Source organism: Halichoerus grypus, chromosome 4 (genome assembly GCF_964656455.1).
Source record: "Halichoerus grypus chromosome 4, mHalGry1.hap1.1, whole genome shotgun sequence".
NCBI classification, from domain to species: Eukaryota; Metazoa; Chordata; class Mammalia; order Carnivora; family Phocidae; genus Halichoerus; species Halichoerus grypus.
The window spans coordinates 159,994,934-160,020,932 of NC_135715.1; the positions used below are offsets into that span (position 1 = coordinate 159,994,934).

The following is a 25,999-nucleotide window of genomic DNA, read 5'->3' on the forward strand; positions in this document are numbered from 1 at the left end:
GTTTCTTCTTCCAAAAAGGACTGTACTGTAATTTGTGTGGTAGTCACCAGTTGCTTCCATCTGCTTGGGATCTTTTCCTTTGGGAAGTTTCCCGTCCTCCAGTCCATGTGTTCCAGGAGGGCTGCTGGGCAAGGCACAGGACAAGCTGGGTCCAAGTCTCTCCCGAGAGTGAGACTCTTGAGTAAGGTCCATGAGCTTAAAAGGCCACTGGTACAGGTTGCCTGGATGGCCCAGCTGCGGGGAGCAGGTCCACAAGCTCTGCTGCTAGACCCTCAGAGGTACCCCATCCCTGTGCATCTCAAGGGCTGCTTCTCCAGTTCTGCCCTCAATTCTGTCCGCTAGCCAATATCTTTCCCGTTTTATTAGTTTCCTAGAGCTGCCATCACAAATTCCCACAAACTGGATAGCTTAAATATTTATTCTTTCACAGTTCTGGAGGCTAGAAGTTCAAAATCAAGGTGTTAGCTGGGCCATGGATTCTAGGGAAGAACCCTTCCTTGCCTCGTCTGGTGGCTTAAATATATCATATCATTTATACTAAATTTCTAAAGTATTTTAAAGTAAATTACTACACAGAAAACAACACCGATTAAGACCAGACTCCTTAATATATCCGCCTAGGTTCTTCTCAGAGTAACCCTCGCTTCATCTCCGCTGTTCCTCCCCCAACACACACAGACATATGTACAAACTACACTCCACACTAGACACACCAAGCTGCTCCCTGCTCCTAGAAGTCGGCAGCCATCGCCACTTCTCAGGCCTTTCCACATGCCGCTTCTTGCCCCTACTTCTCCACCTGACTAACCTCTTCTCTTCCTTCAAGTCCCACTTTAGCTATCTCCTCTTCATACTCCTCTGGGAGCCCCTTCCTTCCCAGCCCTGCAGATCTGGCCACTCCCTCATCCACATTCTAGTGGCATCTAGTGCAGATCTCTCCATCTGTACGTTCCCAGTGATACTGCGCTTGTCACTATCATCTGTGTCCCTCGCTGGACAGTGCACGTCATAAGAACCACAATTTATTGTTTTCCGACCTCTATTATAGCACACCAGGCACATAGTAGGTACTTAGCAGATATGTGTTGAATAAAACAAAAGTGAAGGTCCTAGAACATTCCATTTCTCACCTCTTCTGCCAAGGAAAAGCAGAGACCTTCCTCACTGTTCTTAGCAAATGCTTTGCTCAAAGACAAATCTGTTGCTTACATACTGTTCTTTCTAGACAAGTGATTCTCAAAATGTCATAAGACACCAAAGTTCTTCATATTATTTCATAACACTTTTTACCTGGGTTCTAAAAGTTCATGGAATTTGGGCATTTTAAAACTCGACTCATATTCAAAGTAATAGGTATAGAGAATTGTTGCAGATTTTCACATTAGCACTTCCTATGACAATTTGCCTAATGCTAAGAACCTCTGTTGTGGACAAGCCTTATTGTATAAAGCCCTCTGAGGCCACAACCACCTGCACTAGCTAGGTTCTGAAAAATGAAGCTATGTTTTAAAAGAAAACGACTTTTGGTCTTTCTGGAACCAGAAAAGGAAATCCTCCAAGACAGTTTTAATACTGCATTTTAAGAGTAGAATCAGAAATGCACGATGAGTAAAAGGCTACTTTTCTCATCAGATAAATTGGCATTAGATTTCCATTATAGACCATCCATGACCTTCTTCTGGAAGAATAATCATCATCAATGATATTATATTTAGCTTCCCTTGAAAGTAAAACAGCCCTGCTCCCTTACCGAGTTTCTGTGAAGAACTTTAAAATGCATGTGAAAATATTTTGTAAACGATAACATCCTGTCTGTATGTAAGGTCTACAACAACCACTCTATGACTACTAATATCAGGAGCAGTAGTAGTACTTACTACCAGTACTGTGGTTCCTGCTGCCGTTTCTACTACCACTAACAACAACAATAAAGCACCAACTAATTTCTATTCAGTTTAGTTGCTTTCTCATTTTAGGCTAATAACTTGATATCACACATAGGCCCCTAAAAAGTGAAATTTGGGCTTATAAAAAGAGAGCAAAGAAAGATGGCCATCTAAATATGCCAGGCAACAGTTCAACATACATTCGAGATCATTTTCTAACACAGAGATCTTTAGATCTAGATTATCAAGAAGACTTCTTGTTCTTTAAATGAATTTTAATATATTAAGAAATAAGAATTAATAAGCAATAAACAGTCCTTCCTAAATAATCCTATAACTAACAGTTATACCATATGCCATCACAGTTAACTTTGTTGTTTGTTTTCCTTTAAATAAATGCCTTGAATGTTAAATAGCTTAGAATGTAGCTATTATGGTCGTCCAAAATATTACTTACTTGGCAAGTTACCTCAAACTATTTTCTGAATAAACACTTTACAGGAGCAAAGAGTTTTCACCTTAACCTACCATCATTCCTATGTGGAGAGAGAGATTGAATGCCAGGTTTCTTGAATCCCTAAGCCTCAAAAATCTAAATAATAGAATCTGTTTCAAGAGGAAAAATCAGTGTCTTAAAAGAATAACTTATTTACCAAATTTTATTAAAATGTTCAGGTAATTAGCAATGCCTATTTTTTATTTTTCACAATCTTGATTTTAACAAATATTACTAATAGTAAATATTATTAATAGTCAAATAACTACTAAAACTCTTCTATACAGCAAGTGAAAGCGATGGGATATATGAGGGGTGCGTGGTTAGCTCAGTCAGTAGAACAAGCAACTTGATCTCGGGGTCATGAGTTCAAGTTCCACCTTGGGTTTGGAGATTACTTAAATAAAAAAAAATTTTTTTTAATGGTATATATGAGGGACACCTGGGTGGCTCATCCGGTTAAGTGTCTGCCTTCAGCTCAGGTCATGATCCCAGGGTCCTGGGATCGAGTCCCTCTCGGGCTCCCTGCTCAGCGGGGAGCCTGTTTCTCCCTCTGCCTGCCGCTCCCCCTGCTTGTGCTGTTTCTCTCTCTCTCTCTCTCTCTGACAAATAAATAAAAATCTTTAAAAAAATGATAAATGATATATATGAGATATGTAGCAACTATTTAACACATTTTCATCTAAAATGAAATTATTTGAAAGCTCACTGCACCTCAACACTTTTTCATTGTAAAAATCTTGTGGAGCCTATGAAAATACTTCTAGCCACACACACATACATACATTCATATATATGTAGGAGTACACATGCATTCATATGTACATATGTGTAAACATACATATATGATACAGTATTTAAGCCAGATTCATAAGGTGTTCTACAATCATCTATCCAAAGCAAAGGAGTATAAATACTTTTCCCAGATCATTTTTAAGGGAAGCAATGTGCTTTTTGAAACAGGGCCTTCGCATCTTCCTGGTTTTTGGAAGAAAAACCTATTGTTACTTGCCCTTGAAAAAGAAACACGTATCTATTTCCACCACCAACGTTAAAACTAATATCAAGTTCACATGTTGCATCTAGCATCTTTCATCTAAGTAGGTCAAAAATTTTAAATCCAAGAATACAATGGGGAACTTGCAGCAATGGCAAAATGAAGATGTCAGCAAATCCCCTCTGCAAAACTAATGATAAAACTGGGCAAGATTGTCCCAAACTACCATTTCAAGACTGTAGAATAATTAAACAAAGGCCAACAACAAATTGACACGTGTCTATTCATGAAAAACTGTTAAACTTCAAATAAGAACAGGAGGTGGGTGGTATTCTGTGGAAATCAATGAAATAAAAAACAAAACCAAAAGATAGAGAAAAATCAATAAAACCAAGAGATTTTTTGCTTTGAAAACGTCAACCAAACCGATAAACCATTAGCTATACTGACTCAGAAAAGACACAATTATCAAATGAGGAATGAAACAAAAGACATCACAACTAACTTTACAGATGTTAAGAGGATTATTAGAGAATTTTATGAACAACTGCATGCCAACAACTTAGACAACTTAGACAAAATAACAAATTCCTAGAGACACACATATTACCAAAGCAGACTCATGAAGAAACAGGAAATCTGAACAGATCTCTAACAAGTAAAGGAACTAAATTATTAATTAAAAATCTTCCCACAAAGGAAAACCCAAGCCCATATGGCTTCACTGATAAAGTCTATCAAATACTTGAAAAAGAAATAATCCCAATCTGGGGTGCCTGGGTGGCTCAGTCGTTGAGCGTCTGCCTTTGGCTCAGGTCATTGATCCCAGGGTCCTGGGACAGAGCCGGGCTCCCTGCTCCGCAAGAAGGCTGCTTCTCCCTCTCCCACTCCCCCTGCTTATGTTCCCTCTCTCTCTGTCTCTCTCTGCCAAATAAATAAATAAAATGTTTAAAAAATAATAATAATAATCCCAATCCTACACAAATGTTATGAAGACTACTGGGAGTGATTACTGAAAATATCTTCATTCATGAAATAAATCTTCATTTAAAATAGGGAACCTAGGGACCCTTGGTTGGCTCAGTCAGTAGAGCATGTGACCTGATCTCAGGGTCGTGAGTTCGAGCCTCATGTTGGGTGTGGAGCCTTCTTATAAGTAGATGGATGGATGGATGGATGGATGGATGGATACGTAGGTAGATAGATAGACAGATAGATAGATAGATAAAAAACAGGGAACGCAACCTGGCCTAGCAATGATGAAAAAAAGTTCCAAAATACTTTTATCATAAGACATTGTCTTGAATGTTGCTAATATTTCACCAAAAACTTTATTATTTACATGCTGGAGTTTGCAAGGTTAGCCATTACAGAATTCTTAACTGAGCACTAACAAAAACAAAAGGCAATTTAAAGCAGGCCCTGACCTTGTCTTATGAGGCATTTCCTCAAAGATCTGATTTATCCCTCTTCTCAAGCTCATTAACTTTAAGCTCCTTAAACTTAAAATTATCACTTTAAGCTCCTTAAACTGTTATACTAGTACAGCATTTATCAGGTAGGCATGCAGTATATTGTTGGGAACTCGAGTCAGTTTAAGGATACCAATAACGAATCTACAAAAAGATATGGAACCCCATTTATGAGAGTTAGAAGGGTCTTAGCTGTCACGTAAAGCATCCATACTCATATTTTACAGAGAGATTAAGTCACTCATGTAAAATCTCAAAAACAGCCAGGGACGAGATTCTCCTTTAAACGTCTATCTTCCAGCATTGCTATAAGAAACCAGGTTGACCTTCTTTGTCATCCTTTCTCCTCCACGGTCAAGTCTCCTCCACGGAAAGTACTAGCTTTATCAAACTCATCCCATACTCACTAAAGCATGTTCCTTGCCATACACTGAAGCACAACTAAAATGAGTAAGAAATTGCCATCGCCATCAAGAATTTCAGTATAGGATAAAAGATAGGACAGTTGCAAATTCAAAGTAGGTCAAATATCAGAAAGTACGAAGAAGTTCAGAAAAGGAATGTGTTCACATCGGCTGCAGTGACTAAGAACGGCTTAAGGGAAGGATAGTATTTGAAATAAGGCTTGAAACGATAAATAGGATTTTGACAGTAAAAAATGAGGGAAGGACATCTCAAGAAGAGGGACATCTCAGTCTGACTAAAGCATAGAGTTCAGGTGTTTGGAACCTTTTCAGCCGTGATACAGTTTATAAACATTTCCCTTGCGAGCCCACAGCACCTATTCCCGTGGGCACACCTGAAAGCATAGGTAATATAGGCTGCCTGCCATGTACAATGCCCAGGGATGCCCTCCCTCTCTGACTTTCAGGTATGTATATCCGAATGGAAATAAGTGAGAATGATCTTGTAATAGATAATCTTCAATCCGCTTTAATTTTTAAGGAAAATCACTTGCTGGGGCACCTGGGCCGCTCAGTAGGTTGAACATTGACTCTTGATTTCTACTCAGGTCATGATCTCAGGGTCCTGGGATCAAGCCCCACATCAGGCTCCGCGCTCAGCAGGGAGTCTGCTTGAGGATTTTCTCTCTCCCTCTTCCCCTGCCCCTCCCCACTCTCTCTCTAAAAATAAATAAATAAATCATTTAAAAAAAAACAAAAATCACTTGCTAAATTTAATATAGCTTTTAGTCAAAAATTGCTTGCTATACGCCCCACAATGGAGAGCAATAACAGATTAAGAACCACTAATGTGATGGGAAGTAAAGGTGAGAAACATTGGTCAGAACGATCCCTGGGTGATCTGGAGTACAAACCAAGGCATTTAAACAGTGAAATGCTTCAGGCTGCATTTGGGAAGATTACTCTGGAAGTGCGGAGAAAGGGATAGCAGTTAGGAAGTTATTGCAAAAGTCCCAGTTAGGGGAAATAGAGGCCTAAATGAAGATGATACTGGAAAAAGATGATGGAATTGAGAAATGTGACAAATATAGAAGATAAGCTTGGTGAGGTCAGAGGTCTAACTTGTCACTTCTGTATCTCTAGTGGTCTTTAGCTCCGTAACTATTTGTTGAATGGATAAATTAGATCTTGGTGGCAAGGCAATAATGCTATAGTGGTGCAGCCAGACTGCCCGGGTTCAAATCAAGCTCTTCCATTTACTAGTTCTATGACCTTGAGTAAGTTTCTTGACCTCTCCATGCCTCGGTCTTCCAGTCTATTAAATGGGGCTAATAATAGTTTCTAGATCATAAGGTAGTTTTGAGGATTAAATAAGGTGAAGTGTTAGAAGAATACATGTATCTTTAACAGAACTTCAGAAGTGAGAAAAACAACTTTGGGGTGGGGGGAAAAATAATCAATAGCGCTGAGTGTTTAGTTTGGCATTTAGTGGAGATACCAGATAGTGGGGCTTTGCAGCTTGGGGGAAAGGGTTAGACTTAGAAATCTGGCTCTTAACCACTCAACTGTGCTCCCCACAGACCTCCCATCTCCCACCAAGATCCAGTCACACTAGCCCCTTTCAGTTCCTCCAACAGGCCAGGTTTTTCCTACCTCAGGACTTGCCCACTGCTATTCCCTCACCCTGGAAGGGCACAGAGCCTAAACTCAACAAATATTTAATGATTCAATAGAAGAGTGTGGCATTCTTTGAAAAGTTAAATCCCTAGGAATGTATGGAGAGTGTCATGTAAGAAAGCATGATGGAAGATAAAAGGTATGAGCACAAAAAGGAGCAAGCATCTGGGAGGTAACCAGGACAACTGCAACAAAGTTTTGAGGAGATGGGTAATGCCCAAAATGCTCAGAGGAGGAAAGGAGGGTGAGGACTGAAAGATCACTGGAGTTGGCAATAATTTCAGGAAAGAACTCTGAGAAGTAATTCTCCAAAAAGTTGCGAGGGAAAAGGGGCAGAGGTCAGATAAAGAAAATAAATCAACTAATACAAACTAATTTATCCAAAATGTTTGATAAGGAAGAGAAGCAGAGTCCAGGAAAGGTGAATGTAAGAACAAACCCTGATTTTGCGGGGTTTTGGTGTTGGGTTTTTTTTGTTTTTGTTTTTTTGGTAGGAGGGTAAGTAACAATGCAGAGGCAAACTACTAATACAAACGGAATAAAAACGCGAGGCAAACAGCATCGCTATTTGTTCAGTTTTATAATGTCCACAGTGCTTTTCACACACATTACCCTGTCCCCCAGCCCTCTAATTCAGTGGTTCTCAAAGTGTAGTTCCTAGACCAGGGTCATCAGCATCACATGGAACTGGTCAGAAATGCACATTTTTGAGTCCCACAACAGATCTACATAATCTGTGCTTGTGGGACCGAGTAATCTGTGTTTTAAAAAGTCTTTCAGGGGATTCTGATGCTCTCCAGGTCCCCGCAAGCACCACACTCAGAGAAGAAAACGACAAAGACCACTCACTGCAAGGAGTAGCGGCCACAGTCGGAGGGCAGACTTTTCTTCTGAACCCCTCCATCCGGATCCCCCTCCCTCCTGAGAGGCAGTGCACAACCCACCCCGCCAGCACCGCAAAGCAAAGTCACCCCGCTTCGGACTTAACCTGAGCGAGTTCTACCAACCCCGGCGGGAGCAGAGGTCGGCAGACGGCCCCTAGGCCAAACTCAGTCACCGCCCCAAAAGGGTCCAAGCGCACCCGGCCCTCGGACGTCGACTTCCTGCACTGGCGGGGGGACGTCTATGGGAAGGGACTCCGGACGGACGTGTCCAACTTCTCCAGGACTGGAGGGGGTGGGGGCGGGGTATTTGCTCTTCTAACCCCTCCCTGTGCCAAGAGGCCGGATGAAGCGGAGAAGGAAAAAAGAGAGGCTAGTCTAGGATAAGTTTCCGGGAAACCTGGAACCCAATAAAGAAACAAAGAAGCCTTGAAAACTCCCCTCCCTCTCCTTTCCTACTGTCCCACCCCGAACCCCACGGAATGGAAAAGGCGGAGGCTCAAGGCCGCGACAGGGAGGGTCGCGGGGGAGGACGCGAGGGGAAGAAATCTCGCGATAGGAGGCCGGCCGGGGCGGGGGTGACACCTCTTCCCTCCTCCTCGCGTTAGTTCCGGTCGCAGAGGAGACACCGCCGCAGTTGCCGCCACATCGGGGATTTCTGGCTCTTTTCTCTTCGCCTTAAATTCGGTGAGGCGCGACGCCCGCTTGGCCCTGGCCGACGTTGTGGGCCCTCGTCGTCGGACGGGACGGGTGGCAGGTCAGGTGCGGCCCGGCTTGAATGGGCCCGAGCGGAGGCCGCCGCATGAGGCCAGGCCGGATCCGGGGCCTGGATTCGAGGGCCGCCGCCGCCGCCGCCGCCTCAGCAGGGAGGTCGAGGGGTTGCGGCCCGGGCCGGAACGTGGGGCCCGGGTGTGCGCTGCGGCACCGGAGAGCGAGGCAGTGGCCGAGGCAGGCCCCCGCTGCCGCCCTGCCCGGCCTGGGTAACAAAGCCGCTGCGGCCTCTGTTGGGTGATGTGCGCGTGGGGGGTTCTGGCGGGCGGGGCGGAGGAGCCGCCATCACCTCTGCGGCCGCCTCCACCGCCGCTGCTTTCGCTGGAGGGCGGGCGGATGTACGGGGCGGCGGGGCCCCCGGCGCGAAGCGCCTCGGCGCCTGTGGTCCGCTCGTTGCGGCGGCCGCCACCGCCGGCGACGGGGTGAGTGGGGAAGGGGCTGCGGGCCAGGAGCAGCCCCTACGGCGCCCCGCGCTGGCCAAGGGGGTCCTGGGGTGGGGGCGCGTTATCGCGCTCGAGCGGCAGACACAGGAAGGGTGTGGAGGGGGAGACACGTGCCCGGCCGGGGAGGAGACTTGGATTGCAGGGTATGGGGCCAAGGAGGCTAGGCCGGCTCCCAGTTCGTTTTGCAGGCTGGGGTGGTACAAGCGGCCGCTGCAGTCCCAGGCACGACTTGGTAGGCTGGTGCTGCTCATAAGCCCCTCTGTAGAAGGCGTGCGCCTTTGCCGGTGTCTGAGCATTGACGTACACGTTTTGGATACCTCCTGACTATGGTGGGAATCTCTTTTAGCCTACGGTGGTGCTTAGAAGTAGTGGAATATGTAGGGGAGTTTAAAGAGGAACGAGGAGGAAACCAGTCATGTTTATGATGGGTGAATTGCCACCGGTCACTATGGTGCGGTAAAGTCATTTAAAAGTGTACACCACATCTTTAAAGGGTTTCTTGTAGGGGGAAATGCAGGTTTTGAAGTTACATTTAATTCAGGCAAAGGTAATTCCTTGTTTCCCCCAGGTCTATTGCCAGGCTGAAAGTGTGTGTTATATTTGGCTTATATGTGACTAGACCAAGGTTTGATGCATTGTTTTTAAAATGAATGTTATGGCACTGATATTTTTAAGGCCTTATTTTTCTTTTTTTAGGGTGTCTTTTATGAATAATCAAAAGCAGCAAAAGCCAACGCTATCAGGCCAGCGTTTTAAAACCAGAAAAAGAGGTAAATATTTATGTTTTAATATCTCTCTTCAAACTTCCAGAATAACTTTTATATCTTGGTTTCTCTGGCAGGCAGTCTCTTAATAGTAAACTTTAAGAGAAAATACCAGAAAGGAACTTGAATTTCTAGTTGACTCCATTTTAGATATATCCTTAATATTTCTACTGTTTTTCTAAGCCTTTAGTTTTTAGTATCAACATATATGTCTTTAAGCAGGTTACTGAATGGTCTTTTTATTGCTGAAGTACATTTTTTCTTTTAAGTGTGGAGTGCATTTTCACTAGCTAAATTTTATTCAAGCAGACTTACGCTTGAGGGAAAAAGTTAACTTATGAAAGGAGAGCTCCTAATGTGATTGCTAATTCCTCCCAAACTTTGTGAAGGTTTGTGAGAGAAAAACCAGACTTTATGCATGGAAGTTAATTACGGAACAGAGTTCACATTGTAATGTCTTTTGAAATTAAATATTTCTCACAGACTTAGTAAGAAAAGTACTAGAATTATGTTAACTGCTTCTATTAGTGGGTGGTTAGGTGAATAATAATTCTGTAGCAAGGCACTGTAGTAGTGATACAAAGTTAATGAGATGTGGTCTCAGGTATATTTTGTATTGGGCTTAATATTAATACTTTCCCCAAAATCTTTCAATGTTATTGCTCAAAAACACATACTGACCGTATTTTACAGGAAATTTTGAGGAAATAGAACTGGGTCAGTTACTGGTTATAAATTGTTTCTCTGCCCTGGGTAACAGACACTTTGAGATGTGTATTTACAGTCTTGTAATCCCTGATCATAGACTGCCCTCTGGTAGTGGGGAGACTGAAGAAGATTCGATTCTAGCCTTTGCAGATTTTTTTAGATTAAACCTGGTAAATTTCCTCAGGAGGAACAGAAGTTGGAAACCAGAGCATTTCAGCAGTGATGGGGGAGTCTGTATCCTCTTGCGTATGTGGTAGTGTCAAGTAATTTTATTGTTACTGGCATCAGAAAGAGCTGTCACTTCCCCAGTTCCAGATTGAGATCACTCATGCCCTCCTAGTTCTTGATGGTGGGGTTCTGGGTAGCATGAACAATCATCCGAATTTGTCTGGGACTGAACACAGTTCGCAGGACATAGGCTTTTCGGTGCTAAAACAGGAAAGTCCTGGGCAGGCAGGGAGGAATTGATCACTCTGGTGCTGTGTGAAAATTAAGATAGCATCTAACCTAGATAGGGAAGTCAGACCCTATCATGGAGTGTGTGACAGCAGCTCAGGAAAGGCTGGATATGTGCGTAAGGCACTGTTAAGTACCAAATGATTTAAAAAACAGTAACAACATAGAAAGTGTTATGGGCATTTAAAGAAAAGAATGAAGAGTTCCAGTGTTTGGACAGAATTTCACTCAAGAAGAAAATTTACTTGAAATTTAGAGGATGTCCTAAATTTCAGAAAAGCCCAGAGGCAGTAGGAGAGCATTCAGGGTAGAAATTGTCTCCTGGCCATAGGAACACACTAGCTTGCTTAACTCATCATTTATGAGACTTATGTAAAAGAATAGTGGGAAAAAAGCCACACAATTCTTGTGACTAGGCAGTCGTGCCTTGCATTTGCGGAGAGTGTATGTTTAGGTCTTTCCTTGTGTTTGTGTTTTCCAGCTGTTGAAATAAATGAGATTGTGCTAAATGTGGTTAATTTATTCAGTACTTAAACTTTCATAAGGTGGTGGTTTTGTGGCATTTTGATAAGCCTTTTAAACTAAATGTTGTGGGGTTTTCCCCCCAGATGAAAAAGAGAGGTTTGACCCTACTCAGTTTCAAGACTGTATTATTCAAGGCTTAACTGAAACTGGTACTGATTTGGAAGCAGTAGCAAAGTTTCTTGATGCTTCTGGAGCAAAACTTGATTACCGCCGATATGCAGAAACACTCTTTGACATTCTGGTGGCCGGCGGAATGCTGGGTAAGTGGGTTTTGTGGGAGGTGTAATGTATAGAGATTATGTGGAATCCAGAATATGAACTATTTGACAGTCCTGTTAAATTGGGATGGCTTTGTTTTTGGCTTTTTACCTCTTTGGGATTTTTCCATTTTTTTTCCTCCCAGATCATAGTAACTTAGCAAATTATCTTGCCTTGTGCCTTGTCTAGCTTTATAGTTGAAATCTGTTACAAAACCATAACACTTGGGGATGGCTTTTCTCATACCTCTGTCCTTAATACATCCCCAATCAATAATTTTTCCAGCTTGTGTTTGAACACTCTGAGTTAATGGAGAAACCCCTACCTCTTCTGTCTTATGAAATACTACCTCTGTATGCCTGAGGACTAATCCTGCACTCTTGAATACATAAGCCACTACCCACATGTGGCTATCATGTGGAATGTGGCTAATCTAAATCCAGAGGTGCTATAGTGTCAAATATACATTGTATTTTAAAGACTTAATAGAAAAAAGAATGTTAAGACCTCAATAATATTTTGAATACTGAAATGTTAAAATCAATATTTTTGATATGTGGGGTTAGAGTATATTAAAATTACACTTTTTATTTTTAATATTCTTAATAAAGTTCCTAGATGATGGGAAATTACATCGTGTGGCTCACATTCTATTTCTGTTGCACAGTGCTGCTCTAACTTAACTTCTACCTCCACCCTCAGCAGCTCAGGGTATCTTAAGAGAATGTGCCATTTAGCTATATATATTCAAATGATGATGGCAATTTCATTTCCATAGCTCTTTAAGATATTTCAAAATGTTTTCACAGTGATGACTGTATTGACCCTCACAACCAGGCTGATAGAATCAGAACTCTATTTGTAAGCTTGCAGGGTAGAGGCTTAGAGAGGTTTTAGTGACTTACATGCACTCAAATAATTACTCAGTGGTAGAACCAAGGAATGTTCATATGTTCTAATGCCTAGTCAATGAGTATTTCTTCCACTGCATTACCAGTTTATAGTAAGAAAAATCCATTTTCTATTTACAATACTATCAATAAGCCTGCTTTTAAAATTCTTTTTTTTTAGAATCTCTTTTTTTCTTTTTTTAAGATTTTTTTTTTTTTATTTATTTGAGACAGAATGAGAGAGAGAGAGAGAGAGCACATGAGAGGGGGGAGGGTCAGAGGGAGAAGCAGGCTCCTCGCTGAGCAGGGAGCCCGATGCGGGACTCGATCCAGGGACTCCAGGATCATGACCTGAGCCGAAGGCAGTCGCTTAACCAACTGAGCCACCCAGGCGCCCTAAAATTCTTTTTTTTAAAACGTTTACTAAGGAAATTTTCAAAGATACCCTAGAGAGAATAGTAAAACAAACTTCTTGTCTATTACCCAACTTCAGTAATTGTCAACGGTCTTAATCTGGTTATGACTCCACTGACTTCATCCCCCTCCCCAGATTTCAGAGTATATACCAGACATCACTTTATCCATAAATACATACAAATGTATGTAAAACGTAAAGTCTCTCAGTTGTAGGTTTTTATAGCCCAGCCTCTTTGGTAACTTGAAGGGTGGTTTTCTGTATGAAAAGTTACATTATCAAAACCAACTCAACATCTTCACTTGTGTGACAGATTTGATACTGTTGAATGGTTAGTGCAGCGAGTTTAATTGGATTGCTAAAGGGGGTTATTCCCTTAAATTGTTTCATTTTTTTCACACATACTGAACCAACTAGCCATGTTCCTACTGAGATACTGAATTTGCTTTCAGGTCATCTTTTAGAATTTTTATCATTTTATTTTATAATGGGAATCCTTACAGAAAGTAAGATGGAAACAATTACTAATTTTAAATGTCACTGCAAATTTTTTGTAAAATATACCCTAGCCCCAGGTGGTACACTGGCAGATGACATGATGCGTACAGATGTCTGTGTGTTCGCAGCACAAGAAGACCTAGAGACCATGCAAGCATTTGCTCAGGTAAATGAGACTACATATTTATTTCAGTTAGCTGCTATCCATCTGAATAGGAATAGTCTACTTTTAAGAGGTTGCGGGTAGAAAGTTGAGGGAATTAGAACTGAAGATTTAGAGATACTTTTTGGTGCAATATAATGAAATGGGTTAAGGAAAACAAAGCAGAAAAGATTGAATTAGTTATTTTCCTACTTGTCCCTTTGGAGTTAGTCCATTTTTAAGAGAAACCTCAAGCTGAAAAGGAAAATCATATCCTTGTCATGAGTTGCATCATAGAATTATTCTACATATAACTTTTTTTTAAGATTTTATTTATTTATTTGAGAGAGAGAGAGTATGAACAGGGAGAGGGGCAGAGGGACAGGCAGGGACTGAATCCCAGGACCCTGAGATCATGACCTGAGCCAAAGTCAGACACTTAACTGACTGAGCCACCCAGGCGCCCCTGCATATAACTTCTTAAAGATGAATGGGTTATAGGCAGATTAGCTTACCAATCAAAATTTCATTTGAAGATTTCGTACATAGTTAGGTTTGTGTCATTGTAAGCAAAGAATTCAAGTGTATCTAGCCTAGAGATTTGTTGTCTGTGTCACTAGGAAAATAGAACTATATTCTGTGATCTTACTCTGTTAATATCCTGCAAATGGGTAAATGACTTGTATTTGAGCAATGATTAGTCCTTGCTTTAACATTTGGCAATAAAAATCTATTGTGGGGTGGCTTAAGTGTTAAGATCAGTATATTGTAGGGTTTGGGAGTTGACAGACTTTTCCTAAGCTGGCTTTAACAGCTTGTAAACTCATATCCAGTGGAAGGTTTACTTTGATGTTTTAAAAAGATACTATGAAATACTCAGATCTTTTAGGAATCTGGCATCTGTAGTTATGAAATTATTAAATTCCTTCACTGTTCTTAATAGGTTTTTAACAAGTTAATCAGGCGCTACAAATACCTGGAGAAAGGTTTTGAAGATGAAGTAAAAAAGGTATGAAGAACAGTATGCTTTATGGAAACAAAAGGTTGGGGTCAAAGAGGAGAACGTTGTATCTTAATACTGCCACAGATTTGAAATGATTAGCTGTTTATGTAGGCCTGAAATGTGGTTTGGGGGTATATCATTTAGTTTAATTTGTTTTACAGTGTTTCTTAGCTTTGTGTCCAAACAAGTGACAAAAGGCTAAAGATCAAAATGGGGTCTGTCCAAGATAGGGGTAGAGGATCAGAGCTAAGCATATTGAGAAAGAAATTTAACATACTTATTATTGGAGTCTTAGGTATTCTGTATATAGGCCGACCAAAAAATCTAGTAATCGTAATGTTAATAACAACATCACGTTTCAGGCATCGTTGTAGTTATTAACTCATTTAATATAAAAACCCTATGAGGCAAGTTTCATTATCCACATTTACTTATGAGGAAACTGAGGCACAGAGGTTAAGTAACTTGCCCAGGATCACTCAGCTACTATTACAACTGAGATAAAAATTTGGATGGTTAGACCCCAGAGCCCACACTTTTAACCAATATAGTTTGCCTTACTGCTTCTCTTTATATAATGTAATTGCTCTTTTAACCTTTAATTATTTACTTTTATAGCTGCTGCTGTTCTTAAAGGGTTTTTCAGAGTCGGAGAGGAACAAGCTGGCTATGTTGACTGGTGTTCTTCTGGCTAATGGAACACTTAATGCATCCATTCTTAATAGCCTTTATAATGAGAATTTGGTTAAAGAAGGTAATCAGCCTTTAGTAAAGAGTTGTCTTTCATTGGCTGAGGGTGGGGATAGATAAGAGCATGAAAGATGTGAACTGATACAAAAGCTAGGATATAGTTTATGTAGATACGACTGTGTGATAGTTTTCTTAACTATCCTTAAATTTAATAAAATTCATTAGATATTTCATGTATACATTTGGCTATCTTTAGGCATACAGCAGATATCCAAAGCTCAGACAAATGTGGCTATAACATAAAAAGAGAAATGCGAGGGAAACCCAGAAATATTAATTCCAGTTGGGGAAATGTTGAGCCAAAAAGAAAATAAGGTCCCTGTTGTCATTTTCATAGTTAAATAATTCTCTACAGTTAAAAAACTAACTTTTTTTATTTAAAAAAAATTTTTTTTAAGATTTTATTTATATTTATATTTATTTGGGAGAGGGAGAAGCAGGCTTCCCGCCGAGCAGGGAGCCCAATGCGGGGCTCGATCCCAGGACCCTGGGATCATGACCTGAGCTGAAGGCAGACGCTTAACGACTGAGCCACCCAGGCGCCCCAAAAACTAACTTTAAACTAGAGTACTAAGTACTTAATGTGCCTATTTCCCACAGTGACCCTGTCGAGTGTCATTTTACACATTTCAAAAGCAGTTTAACGACTAAAATACATAACTAGCAAATGATAGAAGAGAGAAATTGGAGTGAAATCGTAAGCAGCTTAGTGGCAGAAGGAAGTTTAGGGATAAAGTGAGTAATTCTGTGTGGTTGAAATGAGGAGATAGAGTGGTTGAAATCCACTTACACGTCTGTTAAGTAAGCTCTTTTGTTCTACAGGGGTTTCAGCAGCTTTTGCTGTAAAGCTCTTTAAATCATGGATAAATGAAAAAGATATCAATGCAGTAGCTGCAAGTCTTCGGAAAGTCAGCATGGATAACAGACTGATGGTTTGTAATTTGTTTCTCGTTCTTCCCATTCTTGCCAACACTTGGTGTAATAAGGGAATTTTCTCATTTCTAATCTGTGAAAAGAGGAGGTGTTTTTCTTGATAGGATTAAAGACCATTTAACCAGATTAAATTCTCCTTTCAGGAACTTTTTCCTGCCAATAAACAAAGCGTTGAACACTTCACTAAGTATTTTACTGAGGCAGGCTTGAAAGAACTTTCAGAATATGTTCGAAATCAGCAAACCATAGGAGCTCGAAAGGAACTCCAGAAAGAACTTCAAGAACAGATGTCCCGTGGTGATCCATTTAAGGATGTAAGATATTTTTGTTTAAACCATCTTAATGATTTCTTTCTGACTAAGAAAATGTTTATTCACTTGACTAGTTTTAAAGTATTTCACCAGAGTGGGTTTTAATTAATAGCTATAGGATGTTATGCTGGGGCTTTTCGTCATTTTTCATATTTAGTGCTTTTATTAGTGCCCAGAAATTATAATGCTTGGGGATTTTGTAGGGTGCAAGCCAGTGGATAGATCATCTGTTTCCATCTCCGTCCTTTCCTAGCCAGTTTGCCTGTGTGTAAATTAAGGTTTGGACTACAGGCCCATCCCTTCCAGTTCTAAAAGTTCTCTGATCACATGTGGCACACTGTGGTCATTGCCAGTTGCACGGAAAGGTGGTTTTATGTTTTTGTAAAAGGTCTGAGTTTGATGTGTAGAGTGTACATATCAAAATTGATTTCTTTTACTAAAATTGATCTTTTTGCAGATAATTTTGTATGTCAAGGAGGAGATGAAAAAAAACAACATCCCAGAACCCGTTGTCATTGGGATAGTCTGGTCCAGCGTAATGAGCACCGTGGAATGGAACAAAAAGGAAGAGCTTGTGGCAGAGCAGGCCATCAAGCACTTGAAGGTATTAGAACTATGCCTTTGCAAAATATTATTCTGCTTTTTAGTGGGGATAAGTGAGGTGTTACTATACTTAGAGGATGTATCACATCCTGTGGTTCCTGGGGATAACCACCAGTGAGTAGACAAATAACTATTTGTGATAGTTATAAACTATTGATAATCTTTTAAAAAGTCTGACTTCACCTTTCTTTGGTTCACAGGTTAAAAACAAATACACGTTTAAAAATAGCATATGCCTGCAATTTGGTGTTTGCTTTTGAGGGAATATTGGAAAATAAGAGCACTCCTTTTTTATCCTCTAAATTATTAACATCGTATTGACAGTTGTCTGGAATCCCTGGTGCAGTATTGCTTATTTGACTTAGATGCTTAGTAGATTCTTCTGCTTTGTTTTATTTGTTTGTTTGTTTTAGTTTCCATTACATGGAATATAATTCACAGTGACTTTAAAAGATCAGTCTTGTATTTTAGGAATTTTGGAATGGAGGGTCATTGTAATAAATGACAAAACTTTTTCTCCTTTCCCTTTAAAAGCAATACAGCCCTCTACTTGCTGCCTTTACTACTCAAGGTCAGTCTGAGCTGACTCTGTTACTGAAGATTCAGGAGTATTGCTATGACAACATTCATTTCATGAAAGCCTTCCAGAAAATCGTGGTGCTTTTTTATAAAGGTAACTTAAATTTTAAATTTGGTGATAAAAATCCTAGGGGCGCCTGGTTGGCTCAGTCAGTTAAGTGTCTAACTTCGGCTCAGGTCATGATCTCAGGGTCCTGGGATTGAGTCCCCCTGTGGGGCTCCACACTCAGCAGGGAGTCTGCTTCTCTCTCTCCTCTCACCCTCACCCTCCTCTCTCTCTCTCAAATAAAATCTTAAAAAAAAAAAAAAAAAAAATCCTAGAATACTCCCTAATAATTCCAAGGAGTAATTGTCTGAACATCAGCTCCATAAAATATTTTACTCTAATCATAGGACAAAATTGTTTCTAATTAAATTGGGTGTTTTTTAGTCCATTAATATCAAAACATCTCTAAATCATACTAAGTTAAAACCTAAAATCTTCTTGATGTGGCCTCAGACTTTACCTCCCATTCTCTACCAGTTCTCTTCTCCAGACATAGTCTCCAAATCTCTCTAGTCTTTGGCCCATGACAAGTTGACTTCCCTTCATCCTACCCCGTTACCCAATGTAGACTTTTACTTGTCTTTTAAGACCAGTTCATAATGCTTATTATAAAACCTGTTTCAGTTATTATTCCCTTTTCTGTGATCCTATTTTAGAAAACTGGTCTAAAGTGGTTAAGAAAGATAAGGACTTTGTTGGGAGAGAGTCCATTGCAATATTTAGTTTACTATGGTTGTTAGTGAAGTTTTCTTCGATTCTGCGTAAATCATACCAGTTTGACCCCAGTAAGTGTAGTTTGTGTGCACATGTATTATTTCCATGACCTAGTTTTACATAAATGATTTTGTTGGTTCCTATATTCTAAACTTAGAACAGAGGTCTATATCCCATCTCCAGAATTTTTTGTTTTTAAGAAAGAATAGGGTAATGAACTCCTAAGTAAATACTCCATGCTTTGGTTATAGTTAGGTTTCTTGGAAATGTACCCCCATTTACATTCTTCTCCCACTCTAATTATTTATAAACAAATCCTAGAAACCTTTAATTAATTTTTCAAAAGTATGGGTTTATAAAGTACATGGACTTTTTTTTGTTTTTAGTAAAACCACAGTACCATTTTCACACCTAAAAATTTTAACGTAATCCATCTGATATCCCTGATTGTTTATCGAAAGGTTTCTCAACCTTGGTACAATTTGGGGCCATTTAACTCTAGTTGGTAACAGTCCTTTGCATTGTAGAGTGTTGAGTAGCATCTCTCCCCAGTGTAACAACCAAGAATGTCTCTAAACATTGTCAGATGTCCCAGCAAAGGGGGGTGTAAATTTGCCTTCAGTTGAGAGAATCACTGGTTTAATAAGTGTTTTTCCTAGTTGCAGGTCATATGTTGGCAACTAGTTGATAAAGCATTTCTTTTTTTCTTTTTTTTTTTAAAGATTTTATTTGACAGAAACTAGCGAGAGAGGGAACACAAGCAGGGGGAGCGGGAGAGGGAGAAGCAGGCTTCCCGCTGAGCAGGGAGCCTGATGCGGGGCTCGATCCCAGGACCCTGGGATTATGACCTGAGCCAAAGGCAGACGCTTAACGACTGAGCCACCCAGGTACCCCTGATAAAGCATTTCTTAATAGAGGGCTTGTCTTTAAAAATTAAACCAACTGAGTATTTTGAATACAGTAATTGTTCATACCTAACTTTTCAGTAGGCTTTTTTTCGCCATGCAGGCATTTGCACTTTAGGTGGCTTCTGACTGCCTGAAAACTCCCGAATGTAATGATTGCTCTCTTTATAGCTGAAGTCCTGAGTGAAGAGCCCATTCTGAAGTGGTATAAAGATGCACATGTTGCAAAGGGAAAAAGTGTCTTCCTTGAGCAAATGAAAAAGTTTGTAGAGTGGCTCAAAAATGCTGAAGAAGGTAAGTCTTTTCCTTAGTGCAGTTTGTTTGGTAAAGCCCAAGAACTAATTTTAATGCGGCCATAGAATGTGCTTCCGTTTTTCATTGAGAGATCATTTTGTACCTTGAGTACAGATTTTTGTTCATTTGTGACAGACCTGCAAATACTCATTTGCTTTAAGACAGGTGGAGAGAACTTGACTTTGGCTTGGCCAATATACTAACATACTTACGAGGGAAATTGAAAAATTTAAGACTATTTAATAAATATTAGATTTACAAATGAAGGCTTTTGAATATCCTCCTCATAATTAGGGGATTATTAATATAATTACTTAATTGTAATAAAGAGCTTCAAAGTTACAAATGGGAACTTCTGCTTTCTGATATTTATATAATGTTTGACTGCATTTTTCCCCTTTTCTAGAATCTGAGTCTGAAGCTGAAGAAGGTGACTGAATTTTGAAACTACACCCTCAGTAAAGCAAACAGGAGTTGTAGATAAAATGTCATGTCTCATGTGTCCTGGTTCTTACATCTTCCTACCTCCCTATATCAAGCATGATATAAGGGCTTTCATGGCAAATTTTATTTTAACTGTTTCTATGGTTACTGGAAATGTTGGGTTTAGTTTCTAAAACCATGTTTTAAGTAGCTACAGGAGCTATAGATTTGAATCTAATGTTGCATTAGTCTTTTCAGTTATCTTCTACCTCCTGTATTTTCTACTGTAATAATGTAATTTAAGGCCTTCCACAATGAACAGTTCACTTTATTCCCTGGGTTTTCTATATAAACAGTTTTCAAGATATGATTTGGTTAAAAATAATTTGTTATAAAAATTCTGTTTGCAAATTAAACTGTAAAAGTATCCAAAGTCTCAAAAGGCAATGATTTGTGTGATAATTTGGTATGCCCAAAGCCCTACTCATCAATGAGAATCTCATATACAGTAATTGAATTCATTAACATGAATCTTGAGTATTTGGACCATTGCTTGCATGTTGATATTTTCTTGCATTTTTAACCCCGGATGTCCTTGAGCTTGGTTAGTTGTTCTCTGGTTTTCATTCGTTAGTAAAGCCATAGAGAACAAGCTTAAAAGTGAGTTCTTTGGGAAATTGTATGTGGCAGAGGTGGTGGGAAGAAGAAAGTTGAGCTTTTTCCCATTGAGAAACTTCTGCATTCAGTTTGTATCTTTCCAGGCAAAACAGATGGATATTCTTTTCATTACAACCATTTTCAAATGTACCTTAGAAAAATCTTGTCATTTAAAGTATTTTACACTTGTCATGCACTTCGATTGAAAGGAAAGGACTCAAAAGAGTCTGTGAGTTAGGGGTGCCTAGCTGGCTCAGTCGGTAGAGCATTTGACTCTTGATTTCGGGGTCATGAGTTAAAGCCCCACATTGGGTGTAGAGATTACTTTTTAAAAAAATAAATAAAAATAGTGCGAGTAAAGGAAATGACTATACTAACCCCATTAAGTTGTTAAATACTAAGTGGTCAGCATGTTCTAATTGAGACTCTAAATGTAACTTACTTCCTCTTGGCTTAGAGTATTTGTTGTAAAGAATGAAGTGCAATGGTAATAATTCCCACTTGATCATACTGGATCAGCTTCATTCTCTTAACATACTCACAGCTCAAGCACCTGGCTATTAACATACCTGAGTTGCCATCTTTTTAAATTGCCATGAGCCAAATATCTCTTCTATACAATTGATCCATTTATTTTAATGGCTGCCTTTTAATTTCCATTTTTCTTTTCTTGCTGCTACCCATATATATATTTTATATATATATACATATATATATATATATGTAGTCATTAGAAAACAAAATATGACCACTTTGGTGGAGAGACTTCATGTTAAAAGTGAACACTTTGAAAGGTGTTTTTTTTTTCTTGATGAAAGAAACTAGCTTGGAATAATGCCACCAGAGACTGAATGGAAATTGCCCCTTTCAAAGGTGCCATTCTTATGAGCCAAGAATTTGGTGTTTAAAAGTTCATCTTGAGGGAATAACATGTAATATATAACCTTATGAAGAACATTATAACTGATACCATTGTGAATGGGGTGAAATTGTTAAATGAATAATTTTGATAAAGTTTTCATGCACAGGCAAAATGTATTCACTAGGTTTCTACATAGTGATCTGCTTTTACTTTGTAATTTGTAGTCCTCAAAAGACTTTTTTTAAAAAATAAAGTCCATCCTTACACTTAGGTTATAGGACAGTCTTCTTTAATTTTTTTTTTATATATTCCATGTTAATACCTAGGAGTAGCTGTATGTTATGTGTTCAGACGTCTCTCCTGTGTAAGCATTGAATAATTGTCCTCATCCTTATGATTCCCAAACTGTAAACACCCACACAGAATTCTGATGTAGCGGAAACTACATTTAATATTCCTACAGCCAAACCATTGCATGTTACTGTCATACAAAGTGTACCCTATTTTATTATATACTGTGTATAGTGAAAGAGTGTGTAGTCTTCCAGAACTACATTATGATCTTTGTCTGATCGTAGCTTTTTTCTTCATAATGACAAAGTAGTATTTACTTACTACAGTATTACAGTAAATGGATAAGTCACCTGTGACAGTATAGTGTAAAGAAAGGGAATGCTTCCTAAAGACTGCAGATTTTCATTTTGAATTTTAAGTGGTAATTTTGGAACTGAGCTCCCAGTGCCCATCTATGGCCTCAAATATGTAATGCTTAATCTAGATGTTAAAATTGTACTTGTAATTATGATTGGATAAATGTTAGTTGATTTTCCAAACTTGGTGTTGGTTTCTAAGGATAAGTCTCCTTAGGTGCCATAATTAAATATGTGTTTAGAGCTGATCATAGGTTTCTTAATTATTCTGGGAGTATTGTCCTAGAGATATTTATTACTCTGTTCTTAGAAAATTCCAAATACCAAAAATGCCACAGCATGTTTGGACATAGCATAGTGATGGTGGTGAGAGGAAATGCATGTGACTGAGAGATGTATCTGCTTTATACATGAAGAAGAGTAAAGATGATTTTTACGTTTTTTGTTTTTGGTCCCACTTGGCGGTGACATCACCCCTATTGTGAATGCATGACCTAATATATCTTTTTTTAAAGGGGGGGGTACCTAATGATAGACCTTTGCATTGGCAGACATACCTTTATGTGTATCTGTATCCTGAGATAGTATTTTTTTCTGCCAGTCTTAACCGTTGGGCTTTACACTCCAGCCCACCGTAGACAACAGACGTATCATTCCCCATTGGCTTTGAAGGTCTTAACAGATTCTTGATTGTAAATGTATCATAAATAGAATCATTTGGGATCCTTCTAATCTATAAAAATCAATTAAAATCCTAGGTGAATGGTTTAAAGTTGTTAGGCATAACACGTGGATAATGGTATTGAAATTTTACTGATGAAACTTTACAGGAGATTGGGAACTGACAGAAATATTGGTTGGCTTTAAGTAACATGCCAGAATTTTAGTGTGCATTATCACTTGGACTACTGAACTACCTTTGTGAAATTTTTCCTCAGATGCTATTTACAGGTACCATGTAAAATAGGCTAAGCATTTCTGTGGGAATTCTGGTAAATTGCCTTGCTATGATTTTTTTTTTTTATGTAAAGTATTTGTCCTTTAGTATTGATAGAAGGTGTTTCTATTCACCAGCCTACTGAGGCCTAAAGGTTTAAAATATAGTAAGTTTTTCAGTAGGCTTTATTTAAGTGGACTCTAAAAGATATAAGTACTTCTGACTTCAAAACAATTTATAATTGGCTTTTGTTTAAAAATGAATTGCAGTGGATTTGTGTCTAAACCCAATCATGCATAATTGTATGACACGATGTGGATTAGAAAGGCTTCCCAACTTTTTCTCTCTGTTTAACTGGGCAATGAGCAGCCATATCAAATCCAATTCTTTTTTTAATCTCTTTTATTTAAATTCAATTAGTTAGCATATGTATTGGTTTCAGAGGTAGAGGTCAGTGATTCATCAGTCTTACATAATACCCAGTGCTCATTACAACACATGCCCTCCTTAATGTCCATCACCCAGTTACCCCATCCCCCCATCCCCTCCCCTCCAGCAACCCTCAGTATGTTTCCTCTGATTAAGAGTCTCTTAACGGTTTGTCTCCCTCTCTGGTTTTGTCTTGTTTTTTCCTCTCTTCCCCTATGATCCTCTGTTTTGTTTCTTCAATTCCACATATGAGTGAGAGACCATATAATAATTGTCTTTCTCTGATTGACTTGGCAAGTTCAATCTTTTATTTTCCATGCACTTAAAATAATTTTTTCTCATTCTAGGAGTATAGTCTCACCTCTTAATGAATTGAAAAAAGGATGAGGATACTTTACAGATGCACTCAATCACTGTCAACTTAGTAATTTTTAGTAAGAAACTTACTTAAATGAAAAGCTCACCTGCTTGTGGTGCCCACTGTTAGTGCCCTGAGGAAACACTGGGGAAAAATCTGCTGAGTCTTGTTTCATAGACTATCTGGAGGGACCAATACCTTGTTCAAACGATGACCTAATTAGAATGTTGATGGCAGGCTTGGGAACTATGCGTTAAGTGTATACAATGAATTTGGGGTGTGACAAAGTTATCAAATATAATTGAGCTATTCCATTTCAGGAGTGTCCAGTCAGTGTAACTTTTACAATATCTAAGGACAAAAATAGTTTAAACCATTTTTTAAAGCTGAAATCCCGAAGGCTGTGCTTACGCAGTTGACTTAGAGGTTAACCTATTAGGGAAATAAGTGACCCATTATAGACTGAAGCCTCTATTACTTCAAAAAGATGTTCTATGTTCTCTGGCATCTTAAGAGTATTTTCTCTGTAAATACACCTCATTTCCATTCTAGTTAGGAGTAATGGACCCCGGCATGGCAAACAGTTGAAGAACGGAGAAAACTGGATAGCTGACCTTCCAGATAGTTGTTGGCACTCAGAACCACCTCAAGTACAGCCATCCAAACCAGTAATTACATTGCTGCATTATTTCTGTGTTAACTGTGAAATCTGCTTCTTGTCTGTACCCTTGAAATGGAATAAAATTTCATGAGACTCCTTGTTAACATAAAGAGAGAAGCAATGACTGTTGCATTGGTTGTTCTAATAACCTTGACGCACTGGAGTTGGCTGTGGCTCCAGTCCTCGTCTGGGTCCTTGTGGTTTTCCCTTGGTGTTCTAAATACCATCAGAAGGCCTGTGCCTCCAGAGATCTTTTTCTTCAGGCCACTTTTGCTTTTGTTTGGCTCACGTATACTTCAGACTCATCCAAATAGTCAAAAAATATTGAGTGTTTCACTTCATAAAAGTGCCATCTACCCTCCCTGGAAAGTTTCAGCTCACTTCCCTTTCAGCCCTCCTGTCTAATGGGATCAAGTTCTGTCCATTTCAACTCCCAACTCCAGTGCCACCACTCTAATTCAGGCCCCCGGCATCTATTAACAGTAGTCTTTGAATGCAAGTAAAACAGTTGAAGACCTTTTTGCCAGGAGGGACCTGCATGATTCATTCTTTAGCTTAATCTGCCTTTTTCTCTTATTCACCACTATATGCCCAGCATCCAATAGTACTTGTCAGGTAGCAAGCATTAAATATTAGGTAAGTGAAGAAGTGAGAACAGGCACAATAATACTTACTGGGTTTAGTCAGAATACTGAAGAGGATATGCAAAACGAGGGGTTGTAAGCACAAGGTTCTGTGAATTAGGAATAGGTAAATATTTAGAAGCAACTTAGACAAGGTTAAATCCAAGATATGTCTGTCCTGTGGTGAGGATTTCTATGACAAGTGACCAAAGTAGAAGAACCTGTCAGCCAACAAGTTGTAAATGCATGTTCGATGCTCCGCTGAGCTTTAGCACTATGGTAATAAACAGAATTGGATACCAAAATTCAGGTTTACAGGAGGAGGTAGGTAATCAAGAGTGAGGTGAGTGCAAAACCAAGCACACGGTAGGTACCGGCGAGTGGGGAGTGTCTGGTTTCGAGGGTTACATAATCTGTAAATGATTAAAACAACCATGGGAGACAAATTACACTTCAAAAAAATATGGTTTGTACTCCCTAACCTTGAACAAAACAGACTGTACATGCCTACGTGAAACAGTTGGAGAAAGATACTCAGCTACTAGCTGTGTGACTGGGCAAATAGTTCAACCTCTGAG

At 39.4% G+C, this 25,999-nt stretch overlaps 1 protein-coding gene across 1 annotated transcript; it reads left to right on the forward strand.

Annotated features, from left to right (window-relative positions):
* The first annotated feature begins 8,350 nt into the window (after positions 1-8,350).
* BZW1 (basic leucine zipper and W2 domains 1) lies at positions 8,351-24,915 on the forward strand. The gene is made up of 13 exons (XM_036098516.2): positions 8,351-8,500; positions 9,724-9,797; positions 11,564-11,740; positions 13,613-13,707; positions 14,627-14,692; positions 15,305-15,440; positions 16,259-16,368; positions 16,513-16,683; positions 17,138-17,284; positions 17,818-17,956; positions 19,699-19,821; positions 20,228-20,251; positions 24,690-24,915. The coding sequence occupies exons 2-13, from the start codon at positions 9,734-9,736 to the stop codon at positions 24,887-24,889; spliced, it is 1,452 nt and encodes a 483-aa protein (XP_035954409.1). The 5' UTR covers positions 8,351-8,500; positions 9,724-9,733; the 3' UTR covers positions 24,890-24,915.
* Positions 24,916-25,999: the final 1,084 nt, after the last annotated feature.